At 37.4% G+C, this 18,178-nt stretch overlaps 1 protein-coding gene across 1 annotated transcript in view; it reads right to left on the bottom strand.

Moving 5' to 3' along the window:
- Positions 1–1,249: 1,249 nt before the first annotated feature.
- EPC2 (enhancer of polycomb homolog 2) overlaps positions 1,250–18,178 on the bottom strand; it is a 40,082-nt gene continuing 23,153 nt past the window's right edge. Inside the window, exons 5-14 of the mRNA XM_084288825.1 lie at positions 17,699–17,847; positions 17,300–17,432; positions 15,224–15,415; positions 14,805–14,894; positions 13,054–13,199; positions 12,609–12,952; positions 6,305–6,441; positions 5,681–5,840; positions 3,656–3,989; positions 1,250–2,229 (exon numbers count right to left, since the gene is read on the bottom strand). Of these exons, the coding sequence (XP_084144951.1) occupies positions 2,157–2,229; positions 3,656–3,989; positions 5,681–5,840; positions 6,305–6,441; positions 12,609–12,952; positions 13,054–13,199; positions 14,805–14,894; positions 15,224–15,415; positions 17,300–17,432; positions 17,699–17,847 (1,758 nt within the window). The 3' untranslated portion in view covers positions 1,250–2,156. The remainder of the gene's footprint in view (positions 2,230–3,655; positions 3,990–5,680; positions 5,841–6,304; positions 6,442–12,608; positions 12,953–13,053; positions 13,200–14,804; positions 14,895–15,223; positions 15,416–17,299; positions 17,433–17,698; positions 17,848–18,178) is intronic.

Genomic DNA, 18,178 nt, shown 5'->3' with positions numbered 1-18,178 from the left:
AAAATTGGTTTTAGGTATCTGAGTTTCCAACAAGCTCTCGGTGTTTAACTGCCTAATTTTAACTCACAGAAGCTAAGACAAAACACATTTAAACACAACTTAAATCAAAAGAAGCTCTCTGTATGGTATTTAAGAGGAAGAATATACTGACTTCATGACACACAGGGTAAAATCACACTTTTCCTTTTTTAAAATAAGATGCGCAAGTTATTCTTTTAGATACTTTAAAGAAAACTCAAAACACCAAACTGCCACGCTAACTGCAGGCCAACGAGGGTTGGCTCTCAGAAAAGAGCACAGATCTATGCCTATGTCACCTCTTCACAGGGGTAACAATTCATTCCGAATTTCAGGAATATAAATTACAGAAACTAGCACAAAATTAACCTGTGAGCTTTACTTTGCATTGTCCCTCGCAACTGATCCGTAGCATGCTTGTTTCTGCCAAAGTACGTCTTACAGGAAACAAATCTTCCAGCTCCTGGTGGTTACAAGTCATTTCCTTCAGAAGCAAAAGTACTTAATGTAATAATCTGACCCCTGGCAACCATTATCTGGTGATGAAGCCCTGTGAAGGTAATCCAACCTTGGGGCTGCTCAGACAATGTCCTGAGGCTCCCTCCAAGATTCTGTGATTTATAAGAAATGTGGAACATGACTCAAATTACAGGTGGAGAACCAAACAGCAGAAAATTCAAATGATTCGACCAAGAAAATATCTGAGGTTATAATATCTGGCAGAACAAGAAATTGTCCCTTGTCCTGATCATTTCCAAGTCTACTGGACCATCCCTCCCCTACTGTATACTTTAAGAGCCAGGAAAGAAATCACAAACCAAAACCTTTTGGAGAGTTAAGTGCACGTGCTCCAGTCAAAGCCACCAAGAGACCTCTCACATCACCTAAAGCTTACACTGCTTGCACTTTGTGAAATAAACACGTATGCAACATGTCCATGTTTTGATATGTATTTTTATTTCCCTGCAGTTTTCACTTATCAAGAACAAGTAACAGGGAAAGTTGTCTGAACTAGTGCATAAACAAACATTCTGAAACACCACTACACGTATCTAATTTACAAGAACCGTATAAAAAAAGTCACTAAAACACTACACTACGAAGGTGTCCAACGCTTACAGTCAGACTTTTTCCAACCCGTTACTTGCCTTGTAGCCACAGGAAAACTCTCCAAAATTGAAAAGACAATCTTGCCACAACCCTCCCTCCCCCCCACCACCTGGGATGGCTCGATATCTAGACATCCAATAATTATTGCAATGATATATAATGCAATACATACCTGGTAAAATATCCTTTATGTGGTGTGTTACAGTTTTAAAGCCGGTTAAAATATGCAGTCTTCAGATAAAATGTAATCAGTTGAAAATTTTCTCATATCTGCACAATTTCATGTGTGCTAGATGCATAATTTTCCTAGTCAGTTTTTTTTTCCTGTGTAATTATTTTTTATAAACTGGTATTATAAATAGAAATATACATTCAAAATATATGGAAAAGTGAGTTACTACATTAAATTTGCATGTATCGATCCATCCCTTTCCCCTGCACAGTAATAGAAAATACTATTTTGCCTTGAACTTCATATTTGACAGTGAAATGCCACTAAAGTATTTACCAAAAAGTCCATCTAGTCAAATTGTGAAACAAAATGAACCAAGTGAAAACTTTACATTTCCTTTAGAAAAAAATTACAAGAATTTTGTCTCCTAGCTATGAATCTTTAACTTTTTTTTTTAGACACAAAGTTGGATTTATTTGTACAAGATACAAAATGTAAACATGGCAAAATAAATAGTTAAAACAAGTGATGCAGGATCCCATTTCATGCTCATGATCCCATTAAAGAATTATTTTTTTAATCCATTCAGTTGCAAATTCAAGTGCAAAAGCATGATGATGAATATCTACTATTCAAGTAACAGAAATAATATTGATGATACAAATAAACTATTTTACAAGGTAGTGATTTTCCCAATTTTACAAAATTTACATTATATATCGACTTAATACACGATATAATGATAGTCCATTTAGGTCCATTTTAGTTCTCTGTGATCCACAGAGTGCTGTATTTTGCATTCAGTTGGAATATAAATGACTACACCATTAGCACAGGTTGAGACACTGGTTTGAGGTTATGTCACTTCCATTGCTACTGTTGTCTCTGCTATGCCGTTTAAACCCAGTCGTTCTGGTTCATGGTTCTCTCTGCAACAAAGAAATATTCAATAATTACAGGTAGAACGAACATATTTCCTTAGGCAGTTTCAATGATTTCTTACAGGCTTTGTGCATTTTTACACAGCTATTACTTGGATCAGGGACAAACCCCAACGCGTACACTAGAAACAGATCACACAACTAAGTGCTGGCATTTAAGAACTTCCATTAACACTGCAGTGCCTTCTACAAGATTAACAAAGACAACCCAACTTCATTGCATTTTACTGTAAATTACCATCCTAAATTATGGATAAGAGTAATAAAATGTCTCCTGAAGGAACAAAGTCAAGATAGGCCAATACGACTCTGTATCAACTACCAATTATTCTATTAGTGAGCAAGGCATTGTTATAACCTGTTTTTTCCTGTTTCATTTCAGCACTAGCACAAGAAATCTTAATTTCTTTCTGAATGCATTACCATTCCCTGTAGAGAAGCCTAAGGCCTATTCAGCCAAGGTGGTTCTTTTTCAGGCACTTGCTGACACTACTTGAAATATCCCTCTGACTTTATGGAAATAAGAGCTAAACAGACTAATGCTATAGAGGCATGCTTTAAAGCACAATTACTAATTTAAGAATAGCTTTTCCTCACTCTATTCAGCGAGTGCATTATACATGTGATTTTGCATGTCAGAAGCTCTTTTTAAGGTCTCCAGAAGCATCGAGAAATAATCCATAAGCCATATTTGCTAATGCCCTTTTTCTGATTTCTTAATCCATAAACATTTCTGACTTTGAGACCACACAATCCAGCAGAGACATTCAAAGTCCAAATACTGCCCTTTTTAGGAAATTTAACCAACTGCAAGTTCCTGCCACTCTTGTCAAATACCTAGTTAAGTATCCCAAAATGATAATGCTGCTAGTCAATGTGAATTTTATATATTCTTATATAAAGAATTTTATATATAAGAATACAAGATGCAGGCTGGCTCATATCTATTTTGTGTATAAAAATGTGTATACACATATATACGTATAAAATAGATATGCCAGTTTGCATCTTACAATACAGCTACATAAAGCTGTAGAGAGAATGTGCAGAGTTTGAGAGTCTTCTAGAAGGGGCTGCAATGAGAAGGGACAAATGAAAAAGGTTAAGATGAAGCCATTTAAACACACTGAAGTTTACCAAAACCAGCGTGCCAAAAATCAGCAGAAGCTATCTGGGCATTAATCTGCAAAAAGACAGCATTGCGTTGTCTCTTATCGTTTGTCATAGTCGTGCTGAAGATGCCAGCAGCTGGATGTTTTTGTGAGGCTGAAGCTACCCCGAGGAATCTCAGAGGGGGAAATGATTCTATTTAGTGCTCTTGTGGGGAGCAGGGCACATCTGAGGAGTTATTCAGGAGTTATTCAGGTAGCACAAGTGTAAGACAGAATTGTTCACCAGCGTGCTACACACTTACCTTGCTATACTGCTGATGGCACTGCTAGGAGTTACCTTTGGCACTCTGTCCATACTGGCAGCAACTGTGGCAAGTTTTAAGGCTGTTGGCGATGGTGCTGAAGTCCTTGTATTGATATGCACATTGACTGGAGAAACAACACTGACATTGTTGAGGTGCACTGCGTTAGTCAGGCAAGAATTGTTCATGGGAAGAGTTTGAGGGCTGCTTGTGCACAATGCTGGAATTAAGTGGTTTGTGGTGGTGTGGCCAACTGTCCTTACAAGCTGTACGGTTGAAATCCCTGGGCTGGATGATAAAGCCATGTTGGTGGAGTACAACGTTCTAGAGGTTCCTGTTACAAAGCAAACATTATTAATTAAAAATACACCACTGCATAGATTCAAAGTCAAAGATTAAACCCCAGTGGTAATGTTTTAAGCATACATGTCACTGGAATTCTGCATGTAGGTTGTTTTCAAGATTTCAAAAAAATACAGATTTTAGAGACACTCCCAGGTTACACTAACAATCTTAAAAATTTACAAAAACATCAGAAAGTAGAAGAGGTGACAATATGACAAGTTTTGTATTGCTGAACTTTCTGTACCTCATTTTAGGTGTCTTACATAAGGACCAACATTCCCCAGAAAAGTAAATCAAACAGCTCACACCTCAGCTAGGCAACACAGAAAACAACAGAGAAGCCAAGTTTTGATGCTTTGAAGCGCCTCCTCACTTCCCACCTTGTTTGACTGGCAACATAGAGAGGTTCTGGGGACCAGCATCCCTCAAGGAAGCAAAACTTGGGGTACAGGACCAGGCAACACAGAAGCCCCCTTCCAGACTATGCAGCAATGCTGCCTGCACTACTGAGCAGTAGGACATTTGGGGTTCAAATTCCACCTGAAAGTCAGGCACAGCTTATATTCAACCCAAAGGTTCTCAAGTTTCCTCTTGGTATCCACTGATCCAGTTTTGATAGCAGTAGAACAAGGCATGTTTTTTCCCTATTCCTGCAAAACGCTGTCTTCAACTAATGTTTCCTAATTTAAACCTTCCTGTATGAAACTGGAATTGCTATTTTCTATCACTGTCATTTACAGCTATGGAACAGTAACACAAATCTAATTTTATGTGCATATTTGCAATGTTTTTCATCAGCCATAAAGATGATATCAGCATGGTACACGTGCCTGATCTTATACCCCTCAAAACACTGTCCTCTCAGAGATATATTACAGCGAGTTATACATAGTTGTCTTTTTTTCTTTCCTGGAACTGTTCCAGTATATTGATTTTATTCAGCTGTGGTTTTTTCTCCTATTCGTTTCATTATTAACCCAGCCTGGCAGAAGGTCTATAAAACTGATCACATCGTTAGCTATTAAAACTACAAATTATTACGAAAGCCTTTTATTTGTTATGGCAAATTCCAAATAACATTTCTCTCCTGGTAACATGGCAACTGCACCAGCCTGACCAGCACTGCTCCTTTGGTAACAGAGGACCAGAAATGGGGCATTGAAGTCAGGTAGTGAATGCCACTGTATACACTTTTGCTTAAATTTGGAAGGAATTCCAAATTGTATTAAGTACAATGACATCTGAAACTTATGGTAACGTCAAAAGAGCTGCTAGAAGTAGTTGATTAGTAGAATTTCATCTAAATATGGAAGTGAAATAATGGCCAGACAACATAGCAACTTCTTTCTTTTAAAAGCATTTAACTATTTTAAAGCTTTTTTTTTTTAAACTGTCAATGTGTAATTAAAGTGCTAGCAGTAATGTATTTATTGTAACAGATTATTAAGAGATAGAGCCTACAAAAGAAAACAATTTTACCCTTGGTATTGTAAACAAACAGTTATTACCATACTAACCTGCAGGCCATTGCATAAAATTATTTAAAAGTAATATTTAAGACTGTAGCTGCTACTACTACTGCTATAACAAACTCAAATACATTATTTTGAAAATACAAAATAAGCCAGTTTGACCTATTCTCAACCCTGCATGAGATAATAAGTTTTAAGAAATCATCACCTGAAGGCTGGACAACACCATTAATATTGTTGTGGCTGGTGTTTTGTTCCTTCGTTACCTCACTGCGACTCGGAGCAGGTGCACTAACCACTGCAGATGCAGCAAAGTGGGCACTGGCTGAATCAAGTGTTTTTGACATACAGTCAGAGGTGCTGGAGCCCTGCAGGAATGAGAAAATAGGTATTTTTATTTCTTTAAAGTTATGTAAGTACAAAGGAAAACACTACATCTGGATTGCTGTAACACAAAATTACCAGCAAATAAACTTTGATGCTCAACTTTTAAAGCTCAGTTGTAGTATAAAGATAAAGAAAACACCCCCCCAACAGGTTTTGGGGTTGAAGTTTAAAAAGCTCTCATTCAAAATAGAGAAAACAAAGGTGGTCTGTGCTGTAGCTGGCACAAATATCTTCCAGGCACTATAAAGTAAACTGGAAAAGCACCTTGACCAAAACTAGTTCTATATTCCTTCTGAAATCTAACCTATTTACTGAAGTTATATCTAGTTACAACAAAACTTATAACATTTTTGTTATAATAAAATTATATCTATCTTAAGAGAGATTAAAACCACAGTAAGCAAAAGGAAGATGGAAGCATGTGACAACTTCTCAGGTGCATTACCTGTGCTTTCGGATGTGTCTGTTGCGAGGAATGCTGAGATTGCTGTTTCTGTTGAAGCTGAGCAAGTTGTTGCCTCTGCATTTGAACTAACTGCTGTTGATGTGTCTGAAATTGTTCTTCTGTGATACCCCCTGTTACTGCGGAAAAGAAAGGGAAGCCGGTGTGAAATATGCCTGCACAAAACAAGTACAGCTAAGATGTAAGAATGGGCCAGTGCTGGGTACCAACTGGGTGAGAACAACTTATACCATGTTAGATGCTTGCAAAGATTTTCATATATTCCTATGTACAAGAGAGGCCACACTAAACTTGTTGATAGTGTTCTTTCAACATTGATTCGATTTAAAACAAAAGGATTCACAGCTTTCTCTGCTTTTAAGCAGCCTTGATCTTTGGTAGTTGTCTCTCCGGCAGCTTGAAGCAAAAGCTTTGAGAAGTTCTTGTCCTGGTTTCCAGAGGACAAGAACACCCTAAAAATCATGCTGAGGAAGAAGTACACTAAGCTCAGCTCTCACAGTAAACACTTTTAATTTATTCCAGTACAACCTCCCTTCCTATAGTCCTTAACTTACCCTCTCCTCTGATACCAGGAGGTGCTACATGAAGGAAGCACAGCCTTAACACTCGACAACACCTACTTCAAGAGCAACGCGATCTGTAGGTGCTAGCTTACGTGGGTCACTTGTATGGCTGGGTACCAGCTAGTTAAGTACACTTCGATCCTCACTTGAAAGGATGGGAAACCAATACACAACAACAAAGCTAATCTCCGTGTCTAAAACAATGTTTGCAAATAGCACAAAGCAATGTTTACTTAACAAATCCAGTCTGACCTTCCAATTTCACCTTATTTTTTTTGCTGAAGTTTCACCTGAACAGGATTATCTTTCCTATTAAGCTTGCTCCACTGAAAAAGTTTGAGTGACATACTGAATTTATTTGCAAGAAACAAGTTAGCACTGCCCCAGTGGTACCAGACTCCCAACAAGTAAGGAAGGGAATGGTGCAGTCAAGAACAGTGGTTTTCAATATCCTATCCACTCACCCAAGAATTGCAAATACGATAAATTCAAAATACTGCCTAGTGTTTAATGGTTAAACCTGAGTTTTGTGCAGACAGCACTAACCTGAGAACTAAGTTTTCCTAGGAAAAAGTAAAAAATTAATTTTTCAAAGATTGCTGTTAACTATACTTCAACATTTTGAACTGTATTTTCCTAAGAGTGAAGCTGCCATTCATCTCAAATGATATTCCTGCAGAATGCAGGTGTTTATGTCACCAAGAAACAATGAGCTAACAAAATCCGAAGTGAGCTATCTTACAGGGTCTGGGTTTTTCATTTACTGGCTGCAGCACTCCTGTAGTACAGCTGTCCTGAAATTCTCTTCTGAAGAGGTGCCAAAGTGCAGACTGGCTATTTAGAAATTACTAGGGAAACCTCCTCCCTACCGCTACATCATTAAAACAAGCTTCAACTATGTAAGGAGGGCACTTAATCCCATGATTCATACAGTTAATCCTATTAGATTATTGGGATTTTACTATCCATTCCAACATATTCTAAAATTCCCTCCCCCCGTTAATTGTGCTGAGTGTTCCCCAGGAGGATTTTTACCAATTACAAGCATTTCACTCCCAGTTCAGTCAGCTAAACCCGCTAGGTTCCCTCTCAACAGGCTCCCAAAATGTGTTTCGTTACTAAAGGCAACAGAGCCAAGAAGAGCGTTATGGAACATGACGTATGTAGGCAATTCTATTTTTAAGCTCTGAGGTAACAAATTCCAGAACATGCCTTTTGTTTTGTTAAAAATATTTCAGAACCAGCTTATATGTCATGCAAAGAGACGTCTACAATACATTTAGCCACAATTCGCTATTATTCGTCTGCGGTTAAGGGGCATTTATTGAGACTCAAAATCCCATTCTGCTATGAATTGTAAAGACAATATAGGAAACAGCCTCAAACTGCAAACCAGCATCCAATTTAAGGCTAGCCTGTGGGTCAGGCGTATGTTTTCAGCCTCCTCAGTTTGACACGAAGCCATGTTACAGGGAAGATGACCCCAGTGATGCAATGATTGCTTCCTCTGCAGTGACATGTTTAAACTCCACTCGGTTCTGTACCTGTCACCAGATGTTTATTCGGTCACACTGAGCTCTGCTGTTATAAAACAGCAGCTGCTCATTAGCACATTTACTATCATTTCCTTCTGCAAAAACCAAACAAATGAAGGGTCTTTAACAAATCCAACTCCTACAGTACCCCAAGGTAGCCTTTAAGGTCACAGGTAAGCACAAGGGTTCTGCACTTCTCCTAAAAGCTTCTATTTACCAGAACTTCAATTCCACTGCCAACAGGACTTTTCTTTATAGTTATTTTATCACAGTCTGGCTGTAGCGAAGTACTACAACAGAAAAGCATAAAAAGTCAACGTGAAATTAAGTCTTTTAGTTTCCTCTCCTCCTCCTTCACATCTTCAGCTTAGATTAGTATATCATTTCTCTTAGGATTTGAAGGCTTTAATCAAAGACCATCCATCAGGCTGCCCGAAAAGGCGGTATTTCAGTAATCTAATTACTGCTCCATGGTATTTAATTCTGGGAAAAATACCTCTAAAAGGTAAAGGCTTGTTCCGTAAGCCAAATTCTTCAGCTGAGAATGCTGGTTTATTCTGTACGGCCATGGGAACTAAACAGATACCATTTGAGTGGGTCACTGCAATGGGCAGCTGAAGCAGCCTGGAAGCCAAACGCAACACGGTGTCCTGCAAACTGCTGGAAACTTTGCCTGAAGTCTTCATCTTCCTTCAGTTCCATAAATGAAGTGAGTTGCACTCTCAGAATTCACACAGCCAGTTAAATCTTAGCTTGCCGGTGTCAGTAGTGCCATCTGTAAGTTCCTACAAGTTCCTCCTAGCTTCCTTCCTCCACCACCTATCCTAAGAGCCAGCTGCATCCCATCAGCAGTTTCTCTCCCTTTAGGTTAAACAGAATTCTTCCAGAATTGGCTTTGGCAAAGAGACCAGCTTAGCTTTTCAGATATAGCGTGTAAAACTTCAGAAAGTTTACACAACTGATCAGAGGGATAAGATGATTTCAGTGACCTTATCTCAGAGTTCCTCAAATTCAGTTCTCCCAGTTGGGGTTGTTACAACACAAGCAAGAGAAAAAAATTAGTGTGGGAACAGGGGCTCTTTAGTCATGCACTGATTAGGCACTTGCAAGAAAAGACTACTGACACCAAGTCTTTCTTGCTGCTTGCACAGTGCCTACCATTTGGGAAATTCCATTTTAATAGTTGTTTTATTTAATATTAAGTGAAAATATGATGCACAATTAACTTTAAATATTCCTGTGCAACGAAAACCAAAGCAAGCAACTCCAAGTCTTCTCTAAACTAAAAATAAACAGTTTTAGTACTGCCATTGTTTTCTCCACACATTGCTTTATGCTTGCAGGTAAATCTCCTATAGAATTAACTGATTTCAACAATTATCCCTCAAAGAATTATTTTAATAAACCCAGTAGGGTTACCTGTGCTGACTTAATGCACAACCAGACTTTGATGAGCCCTTCTAAAATTTATTTGCCATTTACTAAGGAGCAAATCTAGAACAGTAGCTCCTCTTGGTGGCTCAGTTCCTTGCTAGAGAGTTTTGTTACCTTATGGCATCTGATCTTTTAATAGAATTGCCAGATCTGTTTTGTAATTTCAATCTGGAAAGGAAAAGGTCTTCCAAAACCATAAATTGCATAACGCATTTCAGCTACTGAGGTATCACTATTCTCACCCAAATGTAGTCTTCAGACAGATTGTCAGGATTATACAACGTAAACAAGTTATTTCTCTATGAAGTGGCTTAGAACCATCAGATTTTGTTTTATACATTAACATATTTTGCTGTTATCTCTATCATTAAAATACATATTACTCTATTCTTTCATTTTAGTTCTTCCCCTAACAGTTCCAACCCTATAGTATAGGAGTGCTAGTAATCATAGTAATTATATGAGCTCTGTCATTAATTTACCATGTAGCACCAACGATTTTCTTCTTTAGTCTTGATGAGACTGTTACCTGATTAAGAGCTTTTTTTTCCCCCATGTATACGCAGTTCCCTACCAAAACAGAGCCCTTCCCTCCCACCCCCCGCCTGCGCTCAACACACTGCTAAAATGCTGTTCTCATTTTTGTTTTATTATGTGCTATCCATCCTCTAGCTGTTACATACTAAAGCCAGGTAGGGATATTTAACAGATCTCTTCAACCTTTTTCTTTCACTCAGATATATCAGCTTCCACCTCAAAATACTACCCTACATTTTTTAGGTGTACTCCATCCTCAGGAAAGAGGTCTCCACAGCAGCATTCAAAACCTTAAAGAAAAGTATGTAAACTTTTAAGTTTACATCTAGCTAATCCTTTGGTCATCTATTGATACTTATACTATCATCAAAAATTCTATAGAAAAAATTAACTTATCCTATATCTTTTTAAGCAACTTTCCTTACCTTGATGTCATCATACTTTTTTCATTCAAACAGAAATCTTGCAGTATTACTTGCTCCTCTTACATAAAGAACTATCAGCAAATTCTTCGTTGTTCCTTACAGCTTATGGTCCACGCTTCACGTCCTTAACTCTGACAAATAGTATTCCCTTCTATTTTCTGCATTTGCTTTAACACCACATCTCTTGATTCTTATCAATAATCCCATCACACAAAACTGCCCCTTCCTGCTACAGGTGCAACTCTCCAGCCCTTCAAGTTCCTTACAAAAAGAAATTATACAAAATATGATCATAGCACGTTATATCCGTTCTCTTCATACAGCAGAAAATTATTCTTGTGCAAATCTCTCCATGAGAGAGAACACAACATAAAGGTTGCAATGACTATATTGAAAAATAAATGAAGTATAGAAGTATTAGGCTGGAATAAGCATTCTGTGCTTATGTCAGTACTATCCTGATGTTATTAAATAAGCTAACATTCAATCTTTTAAAACCATCATGTAAAGAAAATTGCTTTTGTCTTCAGGAAATTTAATTTCTACGCATGAATTTCTAAAGGTATGTTATTACAGATTAAGTTCCAAATCCTCCAACTGGTTTTAAAAGAGATGGAGCATTCCACGTCCACGTGAAGTTAATTACAGGATCTGGAATCAGCCTACTGTATCCTCTAATTACCCTGTTTTACAACACCAAGTTCTGTAAGTACACAATAGATAGGAACATACTCAAATGCTTACTGATGCTTGCTAATAGATCTTTTGGCATATCTCCAATTGTTTGGCATTTTAAAGAATCATACACACTTTTACTAGTATAAAAGTTACAATGTTCAATTTTAAGTAATTACAACTCCTAGTATATGAAGCAAAGAAGACCAAAAATGTAGATTTAAAGCATTTTTTTTTGCTTCTGGTAGTTTTAATTCCAATGTAAGTGCTTCTACATCCAGGTAACTAACAAGGGATACAAAGATCAGAGTAACATTGCATATATTTTGTATTCTTGTGAAGATATTACTAGAGATTTTATTTACTTTAAATGTAAAACTATTTGTATGTGAACTGCTGTCTTGCTTATTTAGTATTAAAAAGGTCATAAAGCTGAATAGCAAAAGACTGGCAATAAGAGCAAGAGATCACCTTTAAGGGAAAAGGAAATCCCCTATCGCTCTTAATCTACACTTGTTGATTTTCTGATAGTGGAGAATGCTGGATGCTCTGACTGTCTACATCACTGGAGGCTTCTACTGTCAGAATTTTTACTATGACATAACAGAAAACACAGTTTTGCAACTTTTTCATGCCTGCTTAGTAAGTTTACTAACTCACTGCTGGTTTCTTGAGATGTTTAGCAAGTTTAAAAAAAAAAAAAAAAGCAACATGACCCTGTTGCTGCTGTATTCCCACCCTACCCCCCAAAAAAAGCCTCACTGCTTCTCTTTTGCATTCATAAAGAGCATAATTCTGTCCCTAAAGAATTTTAGGCCAATAAATGTCTAAAGACTCAATCACATGTAAACAATCCTGACATACAAGCAGAATCCCTCCTTTGCATGTTGCATGTTGGAGTCTAGCACTTCGAGATTCTGTTAAAACTCAAATTAAAGCAGGAGGAACAGAACTGTTTGAAGAAAAAATTCTAAGAACTATAAAATAGTTACCTTGCATCTTGGCTTTAGTTACATATCACTAGTGAAGATGTTATCACTCCAGTCCCAAGTACAAAAACAAAAAACCCACTGAATTTAATAATTTAAGTCCCTTAAGAATTTAAAGCCTTGCCTACCTGATATGCCATTCTTGCTGGTGTTCAATAAAGCTACAGATGCTGCAGAAACTCTTTTGTTATTCACAGTCTGCCCTGGTTTCCTTGAGGTACATTCTTCACTATCACTGTCCTGGAGATTTAGTAGCCTTGGCTGAAAACACTGCAGTCGACATGATCTGATATTGCTTAGTATTTCAGAAAGGGACAGTCTGTTTTCACAACGTTTATTGGAAGCATTGGTCCGTGAAAAATTAGAAGAAAAGTCTAAAGTCTGGGAAGAGCTTGAAAAACTGTTCAGCATTTCCGGGTCAATCTGCCTCAAGACAGGATCATGTTCTGTAGATATTCGGTCCATTATAACCCTGGTTAAAAAAAGATGGAAAAAAAGATGTTAGTTTAATTCTCTCCTTCTAAATACTTTTATCCTTCGAAGGGTAACAAAGTAAAAATAACGCAATTGTACCTTCCACCCCTGCCAACTCGTCTTCTCGCAAATCCTATACATCTTCTTGGAATTGTAAGGGTTGTAAGGCAATGCCTGAACCTCAGTTTGTCCAATTCCGCCAATTCTGAATTTTCATATGGAGAATTAATTTGGTCCAAACGAGGCTGTAAAGAATAAAGAAAAAGCAATTTTGCACTCAGTGGTTAGGTTACTGAACTATTTTAGAAGGTGCAACACGGTATTAAAAACCCTGAAGACATCCACGGAGTTACCACTGGATTCTGTCCTACTCTGACAGGTTCATCTGGCCCACTACCTCCATCTGCTAACAGCTCATCTGACATTTTGTTGTCATGTATAAAAGACAGGAAGCAATTTTTTTCATTGTTACAGCCTCTGAGTTTCAGGCTCTAAGTAGCCCACGGATTACCTGAGTAAAAGGCTGCGTCTTGACTATGTTTTATAATCAGCTGATGGCCTACCCTTCACAAATTTGTCTAGGTCTTTTAGTAAGGGATCAGTAGGATAAAAGCTTTTGTCTATAAATATATATATATATACACACATATAATGAAAAAATTATCAACAGAAACCTCTTAAAAGTAGACACACAAGTCCAGTGTTAGGTATCACCCTATAGAAGGATACTTTTAGTACTTATTGTGACCAAAGAAATACCCAGGCACCCTGTTCATCCACCTGGATCCCACTGCATCAGCTGTACAAAGCAGTGACAACAATTCCCAAGTCACACAACGTGGGACTTGGGTGCATAGATATTTTTCAAAAGTGGATCCTAAATTCACAGTTTAGCCTTACTTGTGAAACCCACACTGCCAAGGGTAACAGATGCTGATCTGCACAGTCTTTGTTCAATACACAGCATTCAATTACCAGACCCTGACATCCTGACAGTGTACATCCTGAATTAACTTACCTTAGGGTAGTTTTATTACTCCATGAAAATCTTCTTTATAATAAACTCAAAGCTGCATAACCTTTACTAACAAAAATGCGGTGTGCTGTCTGAAATGCCTTATGCGACAGTAATAAATATTCTTTAAAATAATCAGTTTTCATGATCAAATGAAACTTACAGCAACTGGAGTGCTACAGGTCCAATTTACATAAAGAGATAAACAAAACAAATGGCTCCATGAGTTAAAAATGCAGCCCAATATTAAGCCACTTAAATAACCTGTTTCTAAAGAGCAATAGGAAAGTAACAGAAAATAATCAAAACCAGATTTCAGTCATCTTGACTTCTGTTGGCAAAGTTAACTCAGAAGGTAAGGAGAAGAAAGCATTAATTCTACACAAGAGAGAAGCCTGCAATGATTTCAAAACAAAAGTTTTGACCTAACTCCACAGAAAACCCTTAACAGGTTAGATCTCTCCACTTCCACAGCAAGGTTTCCTCAGTGCCCCAGCAGAATCTCTCAGCAGGTCTGAGAACTGAGACAACTAGCAGCTAACAAGCTTTAGAAGCTAGAAAAAAAAGATGCGTGAGGAAAAGTGAGGGAGCTGGGAGGAATTGTTCCTTTTTGGCAATGGCTCAATTGGGCTGCTGGCAGTGCATTGTATTACCTTTAGGTAATTGGAATAGACAAGGAGAAATATTCTGTGAAAAACTCTATTTTTTCCAGAGTTTCACCAAATTGTCAAGGCTTTGGTAGTGAAAGTGGGAAACAGAAGAATTGTTATATTAGCACTGAAATTAAGAGTACAAAGCTAAAAAACCACATTACATCCAACAGCAGATAGCTTACAGCATAATACTGGCATCCTGCTCTTCTCCTGAAAGCACAAGGTCCATCAGGATCATTTTCCTCTTCTGCTTCCGATATTGGTGAGGGTACCTAAACCAGAAAATAAAGTCATTCTTCCAACTGCCATATGTATATAACAGGCATGTAATAAAATACTTAATATAATAATTAGCTCATATAGTATAAAAATATATTTTATACTCCACTAGTGTATATAATATGAATTGACATTTATATAATAAATACAATCTTCTCTGAAATATAGCTTAGAACACAAAGGAAAAAAAATAAAAATGCAACTGTCTTACGTATAAATCAACCATCCAACAGTTATTTGCTATTTCAAACTATGCTGTCCAAATTACAGGTAGCTGAGTTTTTCATTTTCTGTAGGCTAAAATTTTCTAACAGATTATTACCTGCGGGAACTCGTCTTCGTCTGAACTGTGGAAGTCATACTGTTTAATATCACTCTTGTTGATAACAGGCAAGGGCTCGGCAGAGGGCTGTTGAGGAGTTACCACACACTCTATTTTAGGTTTCTTTAGATACTTCTTCTTTTGACGGACAACATCTGATACCTCCTCCTTTAGAGATGAATGATGAGGATGCTGTTTGTGAAGAACACACAACAGTTCAGCAAATGACATGATTAATGTCGTTTCTTCATCTTGTGCTTCACAAAAACATTACTGCTCATCTTGCAGAGCCTCTCAACATGCAGCTTTTGCGGACCACTTCAGACACACATTGCAAAATTTATTGAAAAGGTCTGAAAAACCCCCAAATTTGCCTCAAGTTATCTTTAGAAAGGTTTATTAATAAACTGAAAGCTTTCAAGCTAAATGACTAAGTTAAAATTCCTTTTTTTCTTTTAAGTACACTCAGTATATTGTAATTGGAAATCGCATTCCAATTATTTTCTTAAGACTCAGTTTTCTACACCAATCACTTAGAATTTTCTCAACTGCTCAAAACTGTTCACAAGAAACATTGTTTCCTGTTTCTTGCATTGTTTCCATCTTTTCTGAGATTTAATGCTGTTAGTTTTTACGTTGTTTATTTTTTAAGGTTCTGCTGACATAAGTCCTCTGAAGTAAGCAACTCGAGTAATATTAAACTGTTCACTTGAACAAAAACGCTTTTAAACTTCAAAGCTGTTAAATTAGAAAGATTACTTTTCCTCCCAAAATTTTCATTTAAAGAGTAAAAGCCATTGAAGTTTTTAAAGCATTTAAATTTCCCCCAAATTACCACTTTTCAGTAGCTGACTAAAACTAACTCCAGTGACAGAACTCAGCTGCACAACCGGAGATGAGAAACAGAAGGCTGAACAAAAGAGAAGCAAGGAGAGGGATTTGTATCGCATTTGGTGACCACTGGGTGTCGCAGGTGCTAAATACAAACTTCAAAAAGGTGTTCAACTCCTAACAACTTGCATTTCAGATTCTCTCTCAGAAAACATATCTTGATTTGAATATGATTATACAGTAACAGCCATCAAGTCACACAAACACAAGTGAAAACAAGCTTACAACTAATACAACCTCATAGAAGTGAGTAGAAACACTAAGAAGACTAAAAATCCAGTAGTTTGCTACAGATGTCATACAGCATGTCTCCCTGCAGGTTCTTCCTGTACTTCATTTCATTCCCAGTGTGCTCACGTATTCTATACACACTAAACATAAAGCTCTCTACTTACGGTGAACTAAGAAAGCTAAAAAAAAGTCCTACCACCATTAAACAATATGTAATCCCCAAACAATCTACTACATTCTTATATATTTAAAATGTAAGATGACACTGTAGCAGGAAAAGGTGACTGCTAAGTAATTGTTTCACTGCCCACAAGAGAATTTTAAAAAAACAAACAAAATACTGAAGAATAGCTCCTGTGTTGCTACACCTGCAAACCACGCAGCATAAATACCTTCCTAATGAGAAGTGTACGTGCCCCTGTAGTAATGCAACTGCTATTACAAATTCCATTAAGTTGTTTTAAAACCAACGTTGCTCGCAACATTTTTGTTGCTTGCAACAAGATAAAGCAGTTATATTCTTCTGTCTGCAAGCGTTACCACAGTTCAGAACAGCTCCTAAAATCCTTGACCATTCTAGTTGTTAAGCCAGACTCTTTGCACTGAAGGCTAATCAGTATTCAGAGACAACACTACCAGAAAAATTCAGTGCTCTAGTCTCCTGTCAAAGGGAAAAGGAACAATAATTCCCCCTATTTTGCAGTCTTGAAGTCCTGATTCCCACATAAAGCATTCATACTTACATCATCTTAGCATGAAATGGACAGAACTGTGAGAAAGTGGCTACTACAAAGCTGCTGTTTTGGTGATGCAGGCCATTTAAAACTTAGGTGAGAAAGAGGACAAACGTTGAACAAGCATAAAAAGATTGCTGGACAGTCTTCCAATGCATACATCTGCAGGGTATGTCCAGAATAACAGGCAACAACGGACTTGCAGCAGAAGAAAGGTTACCTTAATTTTACATTCTTGAACTTTGTGATGATTTCCATTATGAAGGGTGGATGGAGTTGTGCTCATCTCTTTTTCAGGTCTGTTAAGTTTCACTTCATTGAGGATTTCACCTCCATAATCACCTAGATGGTACCTTCAATTAAGAAAAAAGAAAAAACGTGATTAAAAATATAAGTGCTTTTCCACTGGGAAATGCCTGAAGAACAAGTAACAGGCTGCACAAAACCCTTCTGTTTCAGCTTCTAAACTCTACAGAGTAACATAAGCCTTCAGCCACACGTTTGCTGAAGGCTAACATCCATATAGAAAGAAATTACAAGAGCTATCTTCAAACTTAATTAATGAAAATTAAGTCCTTAGCATTATAGATGACTTTATACAGACAATTTCAGAGTTTACCTTTTCTCTACAACTTCCAATGTTAAATGCAATAGCTCGCGTTTTGTTTTCTCTCTTCTCTTAATCATCTCCAAAATTGTTATGGCTCTGCTAAACTCTCTTCTCAATTTCAACATCTTCTCGTAAGATGCTTCATCATTCTTTCGATTCTATTGGAAGATTAAGAAAATTTCACATCAAAAGAAAAGCCTGTGAGGCATAACTAGCAACATTTTTGAAAAAACCACCACCATACTGTTGCTGCAAGAGAGAAGCAATAGTACATTCAGAAGGAACTTTTCATAGCACATAACCTCATTGGTAGATGCCACGAAAAGCAAAGGAAAACCAGCTCTCAAGATTAAATTGAAGAGGAACTCTTCACTCATTTTCCCCATGCTCTCTCCACTCAGATTACCTACCAAACCAGTGGTAGTTTGTCAGAACAAGGAACTCAGGTCTTGGTGCCTAAAGCTTTTTCCACTTTGATTCTATACACTG

Source organism: Netta rufina (assembly GCF_964035555.1).
Source record: "Netta rufina genome assembly, chromosome: 6".
NCBI lineage: Eukaryota > Metazoa > Chordata > Aves > Anseriformes > Anatidae > Netta > Netta rufina.
This window is presented reverse-complemented; position numbering and strand designations above follow the sequence as displayed.